Below are 15,959 nucleotides of genomic sequence, written 5' to 3'. Positions count from 1 at the left end.
CTCATTCCAGGGCACGCAGGCAGGTGACTTGGAGGCACCTTGTTTGTCATGCTCTGCATGCCTGCCTGCTTCCTGAAATGGGGCTTTTTGGTGTCACATGCTGTGCAAAGAACTGGGGTGTTTGGATCCAGGTACAAAACATCCTTAGGCAACCTCCCCCCAGACACCTAACCTGCTTTTAGATACAAACTCAGTGAGGAAACAAAGTGTTTCCTATGTGGAAAAGAGGGCAGGAGGGCTGCTGCCTCTGTAGCCTCATCCGGTACTAATTGCAGGCTGTTGAAATGAGCTGGTGCTAGTGGTTTCCTGTGGACAAGGGAGGCTGTGGGGCTGTGTTAAGCCATAAATATGAAGGCCATGACACCACACAGCATTAGCTGTGTATTGCTTTTGCTATTTTCCCAAACTACCTTTTTTTTTTTAAGCCAGAAACTTTCAAATGAGGTTATTAACAAAGATGAATGCATGTTAATTGCATCCTTATGTTTTTTTCTAAGAAAGTTTTAAGTATTTATTAAAACTATTACTAAGAGCATGCTTGTTTGCTCTGAGGAGTGACTTACACTTATACTGAGGAACTGTGCTTGGAACTTGGCAGTAGGTAGGAGACTCCAGTCGAGGTGTATCCAAATCCCTGCTTGTTTACCTGCCTGCTTACAAGTGCAAAATCATTTTTGGTGTTGGAATCCTTAGTTGCTCAGTAAATGCAATTGGTGTTATTTTTTTGTTGCTGTTTGTGATTTTTTTTTTTTTAGTTCTTTGGGATGCTTCCTTAGTTTTACTAACACTTTTTTGATGTTTTTTTTTCCTTCTCTCTCTCTCTCTTTCTCCGTCTGACCTCAGTCATTGATGGATTTCTAAAAACCGATGAAAGACAAAGACTGGCAAAGGAGAGAAGAGAAGAAAGGGAGAAATACCTTGGTAAGATGGCAGGAACTGTATGTGTTATTTATGTATACATGACAATTAGGCTTAAGATATTAACATGACATTTTTTCTGTTCCTAATTTTAAACATTGTGGTTCAGTCTGAGTATTTAATACCATATAGTTAAAAGTTGACTTTCTTCTTTGATGTAAGTACTTTTGAATATAAGCCTATGTGCAAGATACTGTTAGAATTCTGATTTGTAAAAACACTAGAAAAAGCCTTGAATAATACTTAGGATGATATATAGAATGATTTGGTGGAATAGACATAATTTTAGTCTGTTAAGGTTTAGCCATATTAAAAGATATCATGGAGTTGTTAAGTATGGCATAAAGCAGATACTTTTGCATAAGTCTTAAAATTATTAATCTTTCAAGCAAATGAAAAAATATTAGTTCATTTCCTAAATGACAAACAATGATTTCAGAGCTTTAAAAATAGTTTTTAAGCAGCTAGTACCTCAAGAAAAATGCTAAGGAAATTTTGCAATTTCATTTATATATTCATATATATGCTTTACATATATATAAAAATATATATGTGTGTGTATACACAGTTAACTGCATATATGTACACATATGAATGAAATCAACTGTTCATCATTGTGTTGAACTACCTACATGTGTGTGTGTATATATATATATATATAATGTTGAACAGTTAGCTTCATTTTTCCTCATTGTAATAATTGGAAAGTGCAGATAGCACCATCCCTTAGGGTTATCTGACAATAACCATCAGAAGGAATTGTCAGTGTTTTATGATTTTTTGAAATTTAAGTTTGAGAAAATGTCAACTGTAAAACATTATGGATACCTCTGAAAAGAATTACAGGAAAATACTGTTTTTCTTGCAATAAATAAACAAACAGTTGACCATTTCTTAATAAAAGCTGAGGCTTGAGACTGGTGACTTTGACATTTTTTTTATTACTGTGGGCTTGGTGATCAAGATTCCATTTTGCAGTTCCTGTGAAAATCTATTGGTGTTCAGTACTTCATCTCCCCAGAGGTTCTGTCTGTATGGGGTGTGCACAAGCCTAAGTTCCCTTCTGGGGAATGTAGCTAGAAGAGACTTAAGGTCATGGCTGCGGTTAAAGAGCTTTGGGGCAGGAGCTGAGGGGAAGAAGCTGGTCTGAGAAGCGGGTATTGAGACAGCTGGGTAAGATTGTAGGACTGATGGGAAGATGCTTAGAGAGTTAGAAGGGTGAAAATTTGCTGTACAAGGAAACAAGAACTGAAGCAGCAGACTGGGGCTGAATAGGTGAGCAGGATGAAGGAGTAGCTCTTGTATAAACAGTCTTAATTCTGACTTTCCCTAACTTTCACGTTCTTAGGCTGGTGCCATAGTTTAGCCCTTAGCCAGCAGCTAAGCTGTTCACAGCTGCTTTCTTATCCCCCGTCTCCTCAGTGGGACGAGGTGAAGAATCTGAAAGAAAATGAAAATTCATGGGTTGATATAAAGACAATTTTAATAAAATGATAAAATGAAAGAGACTACTACTAATAATAATAATAATAAAATGTATAAAAGAATTTGTTAAAATACAACTGCTCACTGCTGATGATTAGCCCATCCCAAGCAGTAATTTCAGCAAGTGCGACAATAGCAACAAGCGTGGAATGCTGAACACAGAACCCAGATCGCTTACTCACCCCTGGCTAAATCCCCATTTTTATACTGAGCATGATATTTTAGTATGGAATATTCCATTGGTCGCTTTGGGTTAGCTGTCCTGGTTCTGCACCTGTATGCTAGCAAAACATAGGACACTGAAAAATCCTTGATTTCTTAGCTAGAAAAATCATCGTTGTGTTATCAGCACTCTTTTCATACTAAATCTAAAAACCAGCAGCTTCTGGGAAGAAAATTAACTCTATCCCAGCCGAAACCAGGACACTTGGCAGCTGTGAGAATATTTCTCCGTTTATACTGTATGTAAGTGTGTTGATGTATGACATTACAGGCTTTTGTGTATTTAAGCATGCTTACTGAACTGCCCTTTCCTGTCTTTTTATGGAACACACTTGTATGAGAAGTAGACTTTTTCCTCATGGTTTGTCATGTTAACTTCTGTTACTTGTTACCCTTTGTAAACCTGAAGCAACAGTCCTGTGTCACAATCCGAATTTCCATAACAACAAACTAATGTCTCAAGAAGACCACTGTGACTCCAGTTGGAATAAACAGTTGGTCAAACTCTCAATAACAGAAGTGGGGTTCTTTTCATGCAAAGATACAGAAGTGGATAACAATGTAGCACCAAATTATGAAGAGGATAGTGTATTTTCAAAGCTTTGTAAAAAAATAGCAATTTTTTTTTTAATATATTTATTTTTAAGGCAGTTCCATAGCATGAAGCACAGTTTTAAAGAAATTCCAAGGGCTTTTGCTTCAACCTGTATAACCGATTCACTTAAAAACCTACTGGGAGCACTTGTTATGTCTGAAAAAAAGAATTTGGCTTTAAGCTATGGAGAGATTTGAAGCATAAACAGGAAAGAGTTGTTAACTACTCTGTATAATGTTTTTACGTAGGTAAGAGGCACTGACTGTCACCTTGTGTAAAGAGGGCTTCCCTATTTATTTATTGAGCAATCACTTTGATTTACTGATCATTCCAACACTTCTATGCACTGTATGTTTTATCTTAGTGGACTAAAACCCCTGTCTACTTGTGTTTGTTGTTTTACACTATTGTACCATGTTATAAATTAGTTTTAAAGCAGAAGAAAATTTGCATAATTTTCTTCTGCAAATTTTTGCAGAAGGTGCAAATTTTTAAATGCACCTTTTTCTCTGCCTAAGCTGCTAGGGAACAGCAGATACTGGAGAAGGAAAGAAGAGCAAAGCTTCAATATGAAAAGCAAATGGAGGAGCGATGGAGAAGGCTGGAGGAACAGAGGCAGAGAGAGGAGCAGAAGAGAGCAGCTGTTGAAGAAAAACGGAGACAAAAGCTTAAAGAGGAGGAGGTAAGGCCCACAGAGAAATACATGGCAGAGCAATTCTGTATGGTAGCATTAAACATAGCTGAATATTGATTTTCTTTTTTCTTTGGCCCAGAGACATGTGGGTACTACTTTAGGAACTGCAAGCTTACATCACCACAGCTATAACTACTGCTGCTGCTTGTACATCAAAAACATTTTCCAAAGCTTTTTTTGTCTCTTGATTTTTGTCTGATCTCACAGAGTAGTCATCAGCGTATGCTAACGTTTCTGGGACTCTGACTGTCAGACGGTAAAGCATCAGTTTTCCAGAAAGTAGTTTTAAAAGATGAGTGTTTTCATAAAAGGGAAAGATTCTCCTTGCTGTTTTGTTTACTGTCTATGAAACTGAAATAATGTTTATGAAAATGTGGTCTTTCTGTTTTCTTCAGTGACTTAAATTCTTACTTAAAGCAGTGAAGAATCTAGGCTTATTTTAGATTTGAGTACAGAACAAAATTAATCACATATCTTTTGAAGCATCTTCATACCCTTCCTCTCTTCTACCCTCCCTAAAGTTCTTTGTTACTCTAGTGAATCCAATTTCGGCAGATCTCTGAATGCAGTGCGAGTGTCTCTTCACTTGACATTCTGTAGAAAACGCAGTGGATAAAGAATTAGTGATTTTTTGAAAAGGGGGCAGTGGTTAACAAAAAAAAAGCCAAAAGAAGATACTTGCCCAGTTCCTAGAGACCCCCCCCAAAGTACTCTGTCCAGTTCTGCAATCCCCCACACAAGATGGATTTGGAACTGTTGGAATGGGTCCAGAGGAGCTCCCCAACACCTGTACATGTCATGGGAGACTTCTCTAATGGTGAGAGAAAGGCTACCTCCAAGTGTTTGGTCATAATCAGAATACCACTCCTAGCTTTGTTCACTGAGCTGGTCTTTCAAGCTTAAACTGTATTTTGGGAGTCAAGGCAGGCCCAGGTGTGGCTCCTTTCTCTTTCTTTTCCTCCCTCCCCCTTTCCCCGGACTGTGGAATCTGAGAGAAAGCTGTGTGGGCAGGATGATAGGAGAGGATACTTGTTTGTTTAGGGATGGATTAGACCTGGTGAGAGAAAAAATCCAGGCCCCTCTGAAGGAGCCAGGTGTATATAGAGGAATAATCTGTAGAACAGGGGAAGTTGAGGAAAGAAGGAAATTGACAAAAGGAGACACCACCCTCTCCTGGCTTCTGTTCATGGTTACTTGTTATTCCCTCATTTCTCAAATTCCTTTTGAATTCTACTAAAGATATGCCAAATCCCATGCCCTCCAGCTCTTCTGATGAGCCTCTCAAACCATGTATGCATAGTAGCAGCAGAGGTCCGAGTAAGGACGGTAATGAAGTTGCAAGTCCCAGAGCACTGCGAGTTACTCACTGCTCATGAGTCATTCTGGACAATTGAACGGTATTCTTGTAGTTATCATAAAGATTAATTTCCAGCACCTGTTCTTATTATAGTCTTAATACAATACTCTATTTATCACAACCAACTATCAATTATATCCAAGTCCTACATCGATGTATTTATCAAATTTTCTCATTTCCCTTAACGTGTTCAACAGATGCTTTTACAATAAGTAGCCATTGGCTTTGGGACTAGATGAAAGCAAAGCAAGTCCTTGATCAGTTCAAGTAATTTTTTTCTCTTTCCCTGTCTTGAACTTCCATGTGAACTGCAAATAAATATCTAGCTGTACACAGGGTACTGGAAAGTCTCCGTAGAAGTTGTGGTCTTCTACTGCTCTTATATGCTGTAAGACAATATTATCATTAATTTTACAGGCCATGTCAAGGAGGCTAGAATGAGTAAGAGCAATAACATCCATCTAGTCTAAGATCCATTTCTAATAAAACCATCAGATATTTTTAAAAAGGAAATTGATGATTTTACTGATACTACCAATATGGTAATGTTTAAATTAACTGCTACTGGTAGACAGCATCAAATCCAATCCAGCACTCGGACTTCAGACTGATGTAACAACTGCTTCATGGAAAAGAATATCCTGTGGCATTGGAGCATATGCACTATTTGTTATATTTCTAAAAAGTATGCACTTAAACACAACAGAGTGAAAAACTCCCAAGGTGTTATAGAGGTAATTACTTACTATATTATAATTCAAAGTTCATTTAGTTTTTTTAATTATAATATATGGAAATAATAACCATTTTCCAAACATCTTTTGGCATTTCATCTACTAAGTGAAATTCAATTGCATAACTCATACGAAAATGTTGCTATAAACTTCTTGAGATTGCCATGCAAGCAGTCTCTCAGTTTGCTCTGTTGTGGATGTGAGGAGAAGACTTTAGTTTTCATTACAGCACCAACTGTCCTCTATTTACACCTTGCCATTACTTGCTGCTGCAGCCTCCATGTGCCTTAATGCAGAGTCTTCATTTGTTGTTCTTTGATGTACACACCCTTAATAAATTTTCCCTTTCTAAACATCCATAGATGTAATTGGTTGAGAGTAGCAGTTAATTCTGTTCAGAAGGGTAGTTAAATTTAAACACACTGCATTGCTTTTTAATGCATTCTTTAAATAGTAAATAAGAGAGCCCTTTTGTTGCTATGTGGAAGAGCCATTCCAAAGATGAAGCCAACTGATAGTATCAAACAGTAAGCTACCTACATACAATGCTGATGAATATTCAAAGTGAATAGGAAGAGGTTTTGGGGGCTCTTTTAGATGTTTGTGTTGTAGATATAAAGCAGATTGTTTCAGAATTGTTTGCACTAATTATTTAAAGTCAAAAATGGATAAAAGTGCAGGGAAGGCATGCAAGCAGAGTGCAGTCCCTTCCAGGCTCTAGAGAGTAGTTTCAACTCGCCCAAAGGCCATCTCCAGAAGGAATGTGTCGACCCAGGCAAAGCCTCCCAGCAGCCATACAACTGTCCAGGACACTGTCTGCAGGGCGTGCCTGAGGCTGTCACAAGTTCTGGAGGGCAGCAGAGACAATGGCTGTTCTCAGTATGATCAGGTGAGTGATCTCCTCAGCCTAGTGGCAGAGCTGAAGGGGGGAGTAGAAAGGTTAGCAACTATCAGGGAGTGTGAGAGGGAGATAGATTGGTGGAGCCAATCCTGGAGGCCAAGGCAGCAGATGGAGGCTCCACAAGAAGCAGAGGATCCCATACCCTTTTGCTGCTGAATAGAAGGAGGGTATCTAAGAGACAGGAAAGCAAGTCCCTGCATGGAGTGGCAGGCAGAGCCCCTCCTGGCTTCCCTCACCTTCCCAGTTGCCCTTACACAACAGAAATGGGGCTCTGGAACTTGAGGGCCAGGCAAATAAGGATGCAGGTGAAGACCCATCCAGGGAGCTGACTGGGGAGAGTCAGTCAGCCCTGTGCATTATAACTGCCTCCATTAAGGAAAAAAGAAGGGCAGTTGTCCCAGGCAAATCCCTTCTGAAGGGAACAGAGGGGCCAATATGTTGAGCAGATCCCATCTCGCGGGGAAGTCTGCTGCCTCCCTGGGGCCTGGGTTAGAGACATGCCTAGGAAACTAGTCCAGGAGGAGCTGGAAGCCGTTGTGCAGCAGGATAGTTATGACCTAGTCGCCATCGCAAAAACATGGTGGGATGACTCTCGTGGCTCGAGTGCTGCAATGGATGGCTGTAAGATCTTCAGAAAGGCTACTTAGCCTGACCTCGGTGCTGGGGAAGATTATGGAGCAGTTCAACCTGAGTGCACTCACCAGGCATGTGCAGGACACCCAGGGGGATCAAGCCCAACCAGCATGGGTTCAAGAAGGGCAGGTCCTGTTTGACTAACCTGATCACCTTCTATGACCATGTGACCTGCCTGTGGGATGAGGGAAAGGCTGTGGATGTTATTACCTGGGTTTTAGTAAAGTTTTTGACACAGTCTCCCACAGCATTCTCCTGGAGAAATTGGTGGCTCATGGCTTAGACAGGTGCACTCTTCGCTGGCTAAAAAACTTTGTGCTTGGCCAAGCAGAGAGAGTTGTGGTGAATGGAGTTAAACCCAGTTGGCAGCTGGTCACAAGTGGTATTCCCCAGGGCTCAGTATTGGGGCTGGTTCTGTTTAATGTTTATCAGTGATCTAGGTGAGGGGTTTGAGTGCTCCCTCAGTAAGTTTGCAGATGACCCCAGATTGGACGGGTGTGTCTTTCTGAATCGAAGGATTCTGCAGAGGTGTCTGTACAGGCTGGATCGATGGGCTGAGGCCAGCTATATATGGAACAGGAAAGGGCTTCAGACATATTAGGTGTATTCTCACTACTGGATTTTGGTGGGTTTTATGTTTTGTTTGTGGGTTTTTTTTTCATTCAGAGAGTGCAAATGTTTGCTCTGTTGCTTAGTCTGAGGAAAATCTGGATTAATAACTATGGATTTTGGAAAGTAACGTGTACATATTAGATACTAGCAGTAGATGGCTTTATGGTTTTACTCATTCTTAATTTAACCTACATACAAAGCTTGTACATTATTGTTTTTGTAGAAGCTCACTATATCTTTAGTACAGAGATTCTTCCTCTCTGTATAGCTGTTAGGAGTACTCAAACAAGGATTGCATGGATAGTGTGATATGTTTTTAAGAAGGTATTTCATCTGTAGCATAGACAGGAAGGGTTTTGCACTATATTTGTTCATGAAGGAATGAATGCTTTGTCTTGCTTTTTGTCACAGACTGAATTACTAATGTATGAGTTATTTACACTATGCTTCCAGGTGCCTTACTGTTTTCTTTGGCTTTTTAGTTTTATTCTACCTTAAAATGTTTTTAAATAACAATCCTTTCTTTGTGCAAAATGACCCTCGTATCACTCTTAAATCTAAGCTGTATCTGCAGGGTTTCATGAGGTTTAATAATTATTTTCTATCGTGCTTTAATGAAAGGTTCTTTGCCAATGAAAATGAATTATCCTCTCCACATCATGTACTTGAAGATTTCAACCTCAGATTGTAGGTAGCATGGTCTTTCAAATATGTATGAAAAATCATTTAATTTCTTTAATCTATTTCATCATGCCTCTTATTCTTAAAACAGTGCTTTCATAGTAGGTGGCATAAGTGCATTTTGTGGTTTGCAAACTGCAGAATATTGCTGGGTCCTTGCTCCAAGCAGCATTGAAAAAAACCCCAAACATGAATCACTCAGATAATTGAAACTTGACTGCTTTCATCTTATCGTATTTGATTAATGTGTGACAGTATTCATTAGATATGGAAGGAAAGATTATGTGTAAGTGTATGCTGTAATGAGAAAGCTTTCCTTTTAAAGGTCATTTTGCTTTGTAAAGAGTGTGGGTGGGAAGGTATATTGGGGCAAGATGCATAGTAGAAGAAAATAATGAAAAGAAGCAGACTGCAGAGAATAATGGTGATTGAGTAAGAGGTGAGGTTTGGAGAGGGTAAGTACAGAAGAGGGACTAAACCAGAACTAAATTGATGTTGGGAGGTGGGACATTAAAGGCAAAAAGTGTGAACTTGAAATACAATGTCGGCTCACACAGATTTTAAATGTAAAAATAGCATAATCAAGTAGTAAAAGAAGAAAGACTGTAGCAAACTAAATCAGAGGGGAGTGACTTTGGATTCCAGAGAATGGAAAATTGCTTTCTTTTCACACCCAAAATATGGACAAGAAATGATCAGGTATCGAAAACTGGTTTTTTTTTTTTTCTCTGCTGTTGCAGAAGAGACTGTACTTGAGCTTTGTAATGTTGTGTTTGCTCTGTAGGGAGAAAAAGGAGGAGGAAAGAGGCAGAGAGAGCATTTGCATGCCTGCCAGGTCACTGGTGGCACTGACTAGACAGAAGGGAGGAAGGAGGAGGGAGGGGAGGCAGGGAAGCAGCTGCCTGCTTTCAATGGTCTTTGAATAATGTTACCTGATAGACCATGAGCTAAAGACACAGAAGGGAGACAAACTGAAGTGGGAGCTCAAAATGCATGACTGAAAAGATCATCTTCCTGGAGATGGCTGCAGAAATTTTAAAAGGAGGGTGGGTCACCTGGCCAAAACATAAGAGATGGGAGAGCTTAGAATGGTGCAAAGGGTATGCGAGAATTTATTCTTTGTATAGAGAGTAATATAATTGAATTCTTTATGGTACAAGTTATTTGTAACGAAATTAAGAGAAGAGAGCTTACAGACATAAGGTAGTGGCTTGCTGTTGAAATTGATGGATAATTGGTAGCAGGCGTGGATGAGGTGGAAAAAATGAGGTCAGAAATAAATTACTGGATGTCATGGTAGTAGAAGAGAGTCTATAGAGACATGGAAGAGACAAAAGTATACTGCAGATAACCAGGAGATGATGAGAGGGTATTTGGCGTTATAGAAAGCCAGTGATCATAGATAGAGCCCAAGAAGGTAACATAAAGTTTACAGGTATGTGCATGACAGTTCTAGGTATGTTAGTTCCTGGAGCTGCCTGATGTTGGGATCTGATCTGTTGATGCTGCTCCATCGAAGAAAGTAGGCTCAGCATCAGTGCAGAGGCTGAAGGGAGACATGCTTGAACAAAGACTGAAATTTTGTGGTGTAGAATCTCAAGGAAGGGCAGTGGGAAACCAGGACCAAAGTAATGAATCGGTGAGAGCAAGTAATCTGGCCAACAGATGCAGGAGAGGTTTTCCCCACAGCTGGTCTGAGCTAATCAAAGATAGTGGAGATGGAGCAGGAGATTGATAGAAATTGAAAGGTATATGATGTAATCACAGAAGCATGCAGGATTGAAAATTTGAGGTGGATGGAGTAGGAGTTTTATACCTGACCAGAAGGACATAGCAAAGGTCCTAAGTAATAGGACCAAAAATCCTGATATGATCAAAGGGCTAAAAACCGTTGGGGCAGGATTTGGAGGCTGCAAGAGTAATCTTGTCTTTCACGGTAGTGGTTGGGCTGCTGAAATGTGTGGGTGAAGAGGTTGCCAGATGAGAATGAGGTACTGGGAGGAGGAAAGGAAAAGAGTGGTAGGTGATGGATTGGTGGCTGGGGAAGAAGCAGGTTTTATCTGCTTGAAAAGAAGAAAAGAAAAGGTGCAGAAATCACTACCACAACAATAAAACACTGAGAAACCAGCAAAGGGAGGAGGTGGGAACAAAACTGAGGGAAGATCTTTAAGTGAGAGTTAAGAGGTGGTGGAGAGAGACTAAGGCAACCATACGTAGCTGTAAGTTAAAGACAGAGCAGGATTTGGGGAAGGAAAGATATCTCCTCCATCTTCTCCATCTGAAAATCCTAACTCATCAAGCTGTGAAGAAGAAGGTGGGAGTGGAAGGGGCGAAAAAGAAATCAGAACAGCATGATTTGGGCATGCACTAGGAAAATATACATGAGAAAAAAAAATTGGAAGCTTTTAAATCCCTTGACTGTAAAGAGCGCAGTGGAAGAAAGGAGGGAGTTTTTGTGAAAATAAATAAATAAATCAGGCCTCTTGCAAAGTAACCTACTTTGAGTTTGAAGTGATCATTTATCTGCGTGGCTAGGAGGAGCCACTAGCATTGCAGCAATTTAGCTGTGTTCAGAATAGGGATGGAAGAAAATCCTGAGGTCTGCATAGACAAGAAGGAGTTAATGCTTGTCGAGCATTATTCTTATACAAATTAAGTCCAGAGCACAGCAGCAGCCTAGCCAGCAGGAGCAGATGCTAGGCAGTGATGCAACCTGTGTTATTTACTTAGGCCTCTGTAGTGACCTCAGTGGCTTGCAGACAAAGGATACACATATCTGGAGGTAGGTAGCATGCTGATACTTTCTTTATTCAGTCTTTTCTATTTTATTGCAAACAAGCTCCTGTGATGATCTTGTGTGGAGCAACAGGGTGACTGTGTGTTTTTAGCATGGTTTCCGATGGGGGGAAAAAAAGCCCCCACAGAACTGATTCAGATTTTATTTCTGTTTTTGTACTAATATCACCAGGAACGTTTAGAAGCCATGATGCGTAGGTCTCTTGAACGCAGCCAGCAGCTGGAACAGAAGCAAAAGCGATGGTCGTGGGGAGGAGCACTGGCTGCAGGCTCAGGAGGGAGAGATGGTAAGTGAAACAGGCTGCCTGCATTGCAGATCTTGAAGTGCAAAACGCGTGAGGTTGTGGAGATGGTAAGGATGATACATTTTATAGTTGGGGTGGTACTGTAGGGGCTACTGCCTTGGGGTGTGAATAAATGCTTTGTAATTGCTTACCAGGCTTCCTCTCTCTAATACCTTCTGAGCAGAAAGGTTGCTCCTAACTTTAAGAATGTGGATCATTTTAAATAGAGTAGCCAGAATCTGTTTGGAAGATGCTAACTGCTAAAATAAAAATTCATGCTCTGTCTTCCTTATTTTCTTCCCCCGCATTGTCTTCCCACGCCCGCAGTTAGCAAATTTAATAGTCACTAAAGGACTGAGTGCTGTCTAAGCCTTGCAAAAGATGATCTGGTTTTGTTTGATAATTCTAAAAACCTGATGGGAATTTCTAGATGACTGTGCAGCATGTGCAGTTTAAAATAGTTTGGTTTTTTTTCCCCACATACTTTTTGTTGCTGCTCTTTTTGATTTGGCATCAGAACAAATTCTTTTTATTACATAATCAGTCATGTACTGCTTTTATGTTTCAAAAAGAAGCATGTTTTCTGTTTAAAATCATATAATTTATTTAGATTTGTTAAACAGATATTATGGAGAAAAATATCCATGTTTGGGTCATGATGAAATATGACAGTTAGTTGCTTTTAAACAGTGTGTAAGTATAGTTAACTCTAGAAAGGCAAACAGTTTTCCCAGTATGCTGTCAAAAAAGCCAGGAAACAAAACATGTGTGATAATAAAAGAAGTCTTTTATACTTTCAGAAAGAAACCAGTTTGTGATGCAGTTTATGCTTAATTCCAGCTCTCCCAACTTATTCAGTAATTTCTTTCACCTCTTTCTGCTCTGATTTTCTCTGCTGTGTAGGTGAATCAGAAAATACCCCACCCCCTGTTCTAGGTTTAGCTGCCAACACCCTTCCTCCAGACCCTGTGACCTCTACTGCTCCTGCTGATTCCTTCAATGGTATTTCAGAGAATCACAGTACCATCGTGTCTCGTTTTATTCCTGTTCTGATCGCTGTAATCCATTCACTGATCTTGTCCTTCCTAACCACTGTTTTATTATTATTTCAGTCTGGTATTCTGCGGCATTACCCTTAGCAATGTGGACTAAATGTCTTTTTAATTTCCTTTTAATTTTGCCATGGTGGAGCAGTGCATGTCTCGCATTCCAGCACAGCAGAGACATTTCATGGTTTTCTCACTAACTGTAGACTTCTACCACTCAGATTCTCATCTCTGTTAATTCTGTGGGTGCTCTGTGTTTGTGTGTGTGTTTGTAAATATAATTACACATATATTTGACAGCTCAAATGGATGCATGTAGGTGCTGTTGAAAAAAATCTCAGTTGCACAGTAAGAGAAAATGTGTTTTATGAGACCATGTTTCATCAAAACAGTCTTCTCTTTCCATTTCAATGGTGTTTTTCTGCAGTATTTTAAGAACAAGCAAATTTAGTATAAACAGCCATGATGTTGTCAGCCTCCTGAAGTGGATTTTGGCCAAACTGGTACTTGCCACAAACTCAAGTAGCTTGCTTTGTTTAGGCAATTGTGTTATTGGGGTTTTTCAATATTATTCAGTTGTCTTTTTTTTAATTATTATTCCCATAAAAGGCTTATGAAGTAGATAAGTCCTCCAAAATTAAGAATCGATGGAATGTAGGATTTCTAATTTTGATTGCAAATGTACTTTGCATTTTGAAAATGTAACACATGTAACTGCTCTTTTAAGAACGCGGTTCCTTCTGTTCTCCCAAAAGAGGAGCTAGGCTTGTATATTACTTCAGAATTTACTGTAAATGTTGTTCTGCCCCTGATCTCAGAACTGCAATTTCTGTGCAAACAGAATCAAATTTTTGTACCAATTATTCCTTGTGTGCAAAGAGATCTGGATGTGCAACTGGTATTTTGCAGCATACCAGCATTATTATCTGCTTTTTCAAGAAAGCACACGTAGAGAATTGTATGCTTTACTGTAGTAGATAGAGGCAAATCTCGCAGACCCTACTGAGACAACGTTTTGATGGATGTAATAAGGAATGCAGTGACAGAGGCTGCAGAATTAGGGCCACATATGTCTCTGGCAGCAAATATTTTTGAAAGAAATAAAGTTCAAATTTAAGCAACAAAGCATCTATGCTTTTAGCTTCTGAGCATCATACAATGATCATACAGTGATCAAATACAGCATCATATACAAGTATGCTGTAGTAATACTTTAACATTTTTCTGTCATTCAGTTGAATAGATAGCAAGGTAGGAAAATAGTTATTGTACTCAAATAGACTTTGTCAAACAGTATTTCAGAAAAATAAATAACTTAGGCAGCTTTCTGGTACTACTCTTCTAATTTTTTTTAATGGCTGATGCTAGATCAGTCATTAAAACGGTGATTTCTTGTCATGCAAATACACAAATGTTGGTTTTCATTTTCTTATCAGAATAATACCTGAGATCTATCCTGGCTCTTCCAGGCTGAAAGTAGAGAGAAGTGGGAATGGAGACGAGGAATTCAGAGTTGTCTTGTGTGCTGTTTGTTTTCTTTATGTAACTTTCTGCTTGTGCTGGTATTGAATATCTTGTATCAGAATGACTTCACTCATTCAGACATAATATATAATTATTTGCCTGTGGCAGTATGAAAGATAGTCTGTCCTAAGACTGAAATGTTAAATTCACAAGCAGAAATGTTGCATCCCAAGGCATGTCTTATATAAAATACTGGTCCTTCAGCAGTCAGAAAGAGATTATCTCATGCCTTATTCAGTGCTGTGATCAGAGTGGCAAGGGCCACGAGTACAAGTGTGAGGTTAATTTGGGAAGTTTATCGGCACTGTGATGTGAATACAAATATCTTCAATGCGTCTCTCTGCAGCATGTGACAAACTTTCAGCTTCTACAATGAATCTGCCAAAGCAAATGGAATCGCCAATCAGTAAGCGCCTCTCCTCATCCACAGCGGCAATAACACATTCCCCCGACAGAGGCAAGTGAATGTGTTGGTCTCTTACCAGCATAAACTCTCCTTCTGCTTAAAGCACTCCTTGTCCTTATAACTATGCAACTCACTTATGTGCATCATTCACACGAGCACAGACATTTGAGGGGTTGTAAGTTAAGACAATTAAAATAGTTCTGCAGGCTGTCCCAAGGCTGTGCTGCTACGCTGGAGATACTAGACGAGCAACAAACACTGGGGTTTTTGTTCTACTGATTCTCTTTCAATTTTTGGTCCTCCAGCAAGCAGGGTTGTAAGTACATGCTGTGACTGCAGGAATTTCCTATAACTGTACAGCTTGTGATCTTCCGTCCAAATAATGTAAAGCAAGCAAACCAAACCTGCGGGTCGACAGGAGACATGGGATGTCCCGTGGGCATAAGTGTGTCCAATGAGCCACCCGGGAGACTTCAATCTGGTGACCAGAGTTGTAGAGCCCTTTAATTGTATTTGAAACTCTGATCCATGAGAGGCTTAGCAAAAGATGATCATCATGGAGGATTAGTGATTATTAAACACTGCAGAGAGGACTGAAGGGTTTATCCCACTCTGAACACTTTGGATATTTTTTCATTTGTTTTGTCTGTCTTTTTTTCTTCCTCCTCCCCCTTCTTTTTAAACTCCAATAATGAGAAAATGTATTGACTGAAGTAAGTGACAAGGAAGGTTTGTTTCTAGAGTTAAAAGAGAAGATAAATTTGCTTTTATTTCAGAATTGTTTAATGGAAATTCATCAATAGCTTTGAGGTATATTATGATAGACGGCTATAAACTTATGTATGCAATAGGAACATCTATAAATATCTGTCATATAGTTGACACATTTATAGAGTAGGAAGAAATGCAGATATTTTGTATAAATCAGACTTGGATAATGCAGTCAGACTGCCAATTTTAAATGAAGTCTCAATATGGTTGGCACATTAGTGAGTAGCTGCGCTGTTATACCAAATGTTTCACCTTCTCTGCTGGAGAAGGCGGCAAACCTTTTTCATGCTGAGTCATGAA

The 15,959-nt window shown here is 39.5% G+C and overlaps 1 protein-coding gene across 14 annotated transcripts in view; it reads left to right on the top strand.

Moving 5' to 3' along the window:
• Nucleotides 1–15,959, top strand: part of MAP7D2 (MAP7 domain containing 2) — an 84,963-nt gene that overhangs the window by 44,118 nt on the left and 24,886 nt on the right. For 7 of the 14 annotated variants that reach the window (XM_054084245.1, XM_054084273.1, XM_054084255.1 and 4 more), the window contains exons 2-6: nucleotides 844–921; nucleotides 3,739–3,902; nucleotides 11,801–11,915; nucleotides 12,816–12,914; nucleotides 14,829–14,939. In XM_054084245.1, coding sequence (XP_053940220.1) covers nucleotides 844–921; nucleotides 3,739–3,902; nucleotides 11,801–11,915; nucleotides 12,816–12,914; nucleotides 14,829–14,939 — 567 coding nt within the window. Of the gene's footprint in view, nucleotides 1–843; nucleotides 922–3,738; nucleotides 3,903–11,262; nucleotides 11,615–11,800; nucleotides 11,916–12,815; nucleotides 12,915–14,828; nucleotides 14,940–15,959 lie in introns of those variants that run through there. The other 7 variants (XM_054084309.1, XM_054084303.1, XM_054084281.1 and 4 more) reach the window with 4 other exon arrangements.

The sequence above is a fragment of the Cuculus canorus genome, chromosome 1, assembly GCF_017976375.1.
Source record: "Cuculus canorus isolate bCucCan1 chromosome 1, bCucCan1.pri, whole genome shotgun sequence".
Taxonomy (NCBI): Eukaryota; Metazoa; Chordata; class Aves; order Cuculiformes; family Cuculidae; genus Cuculus; species Cuculus canorus.
This window is presented reverse-complemented; position numbering and strand designations above follow the sequence as displayed.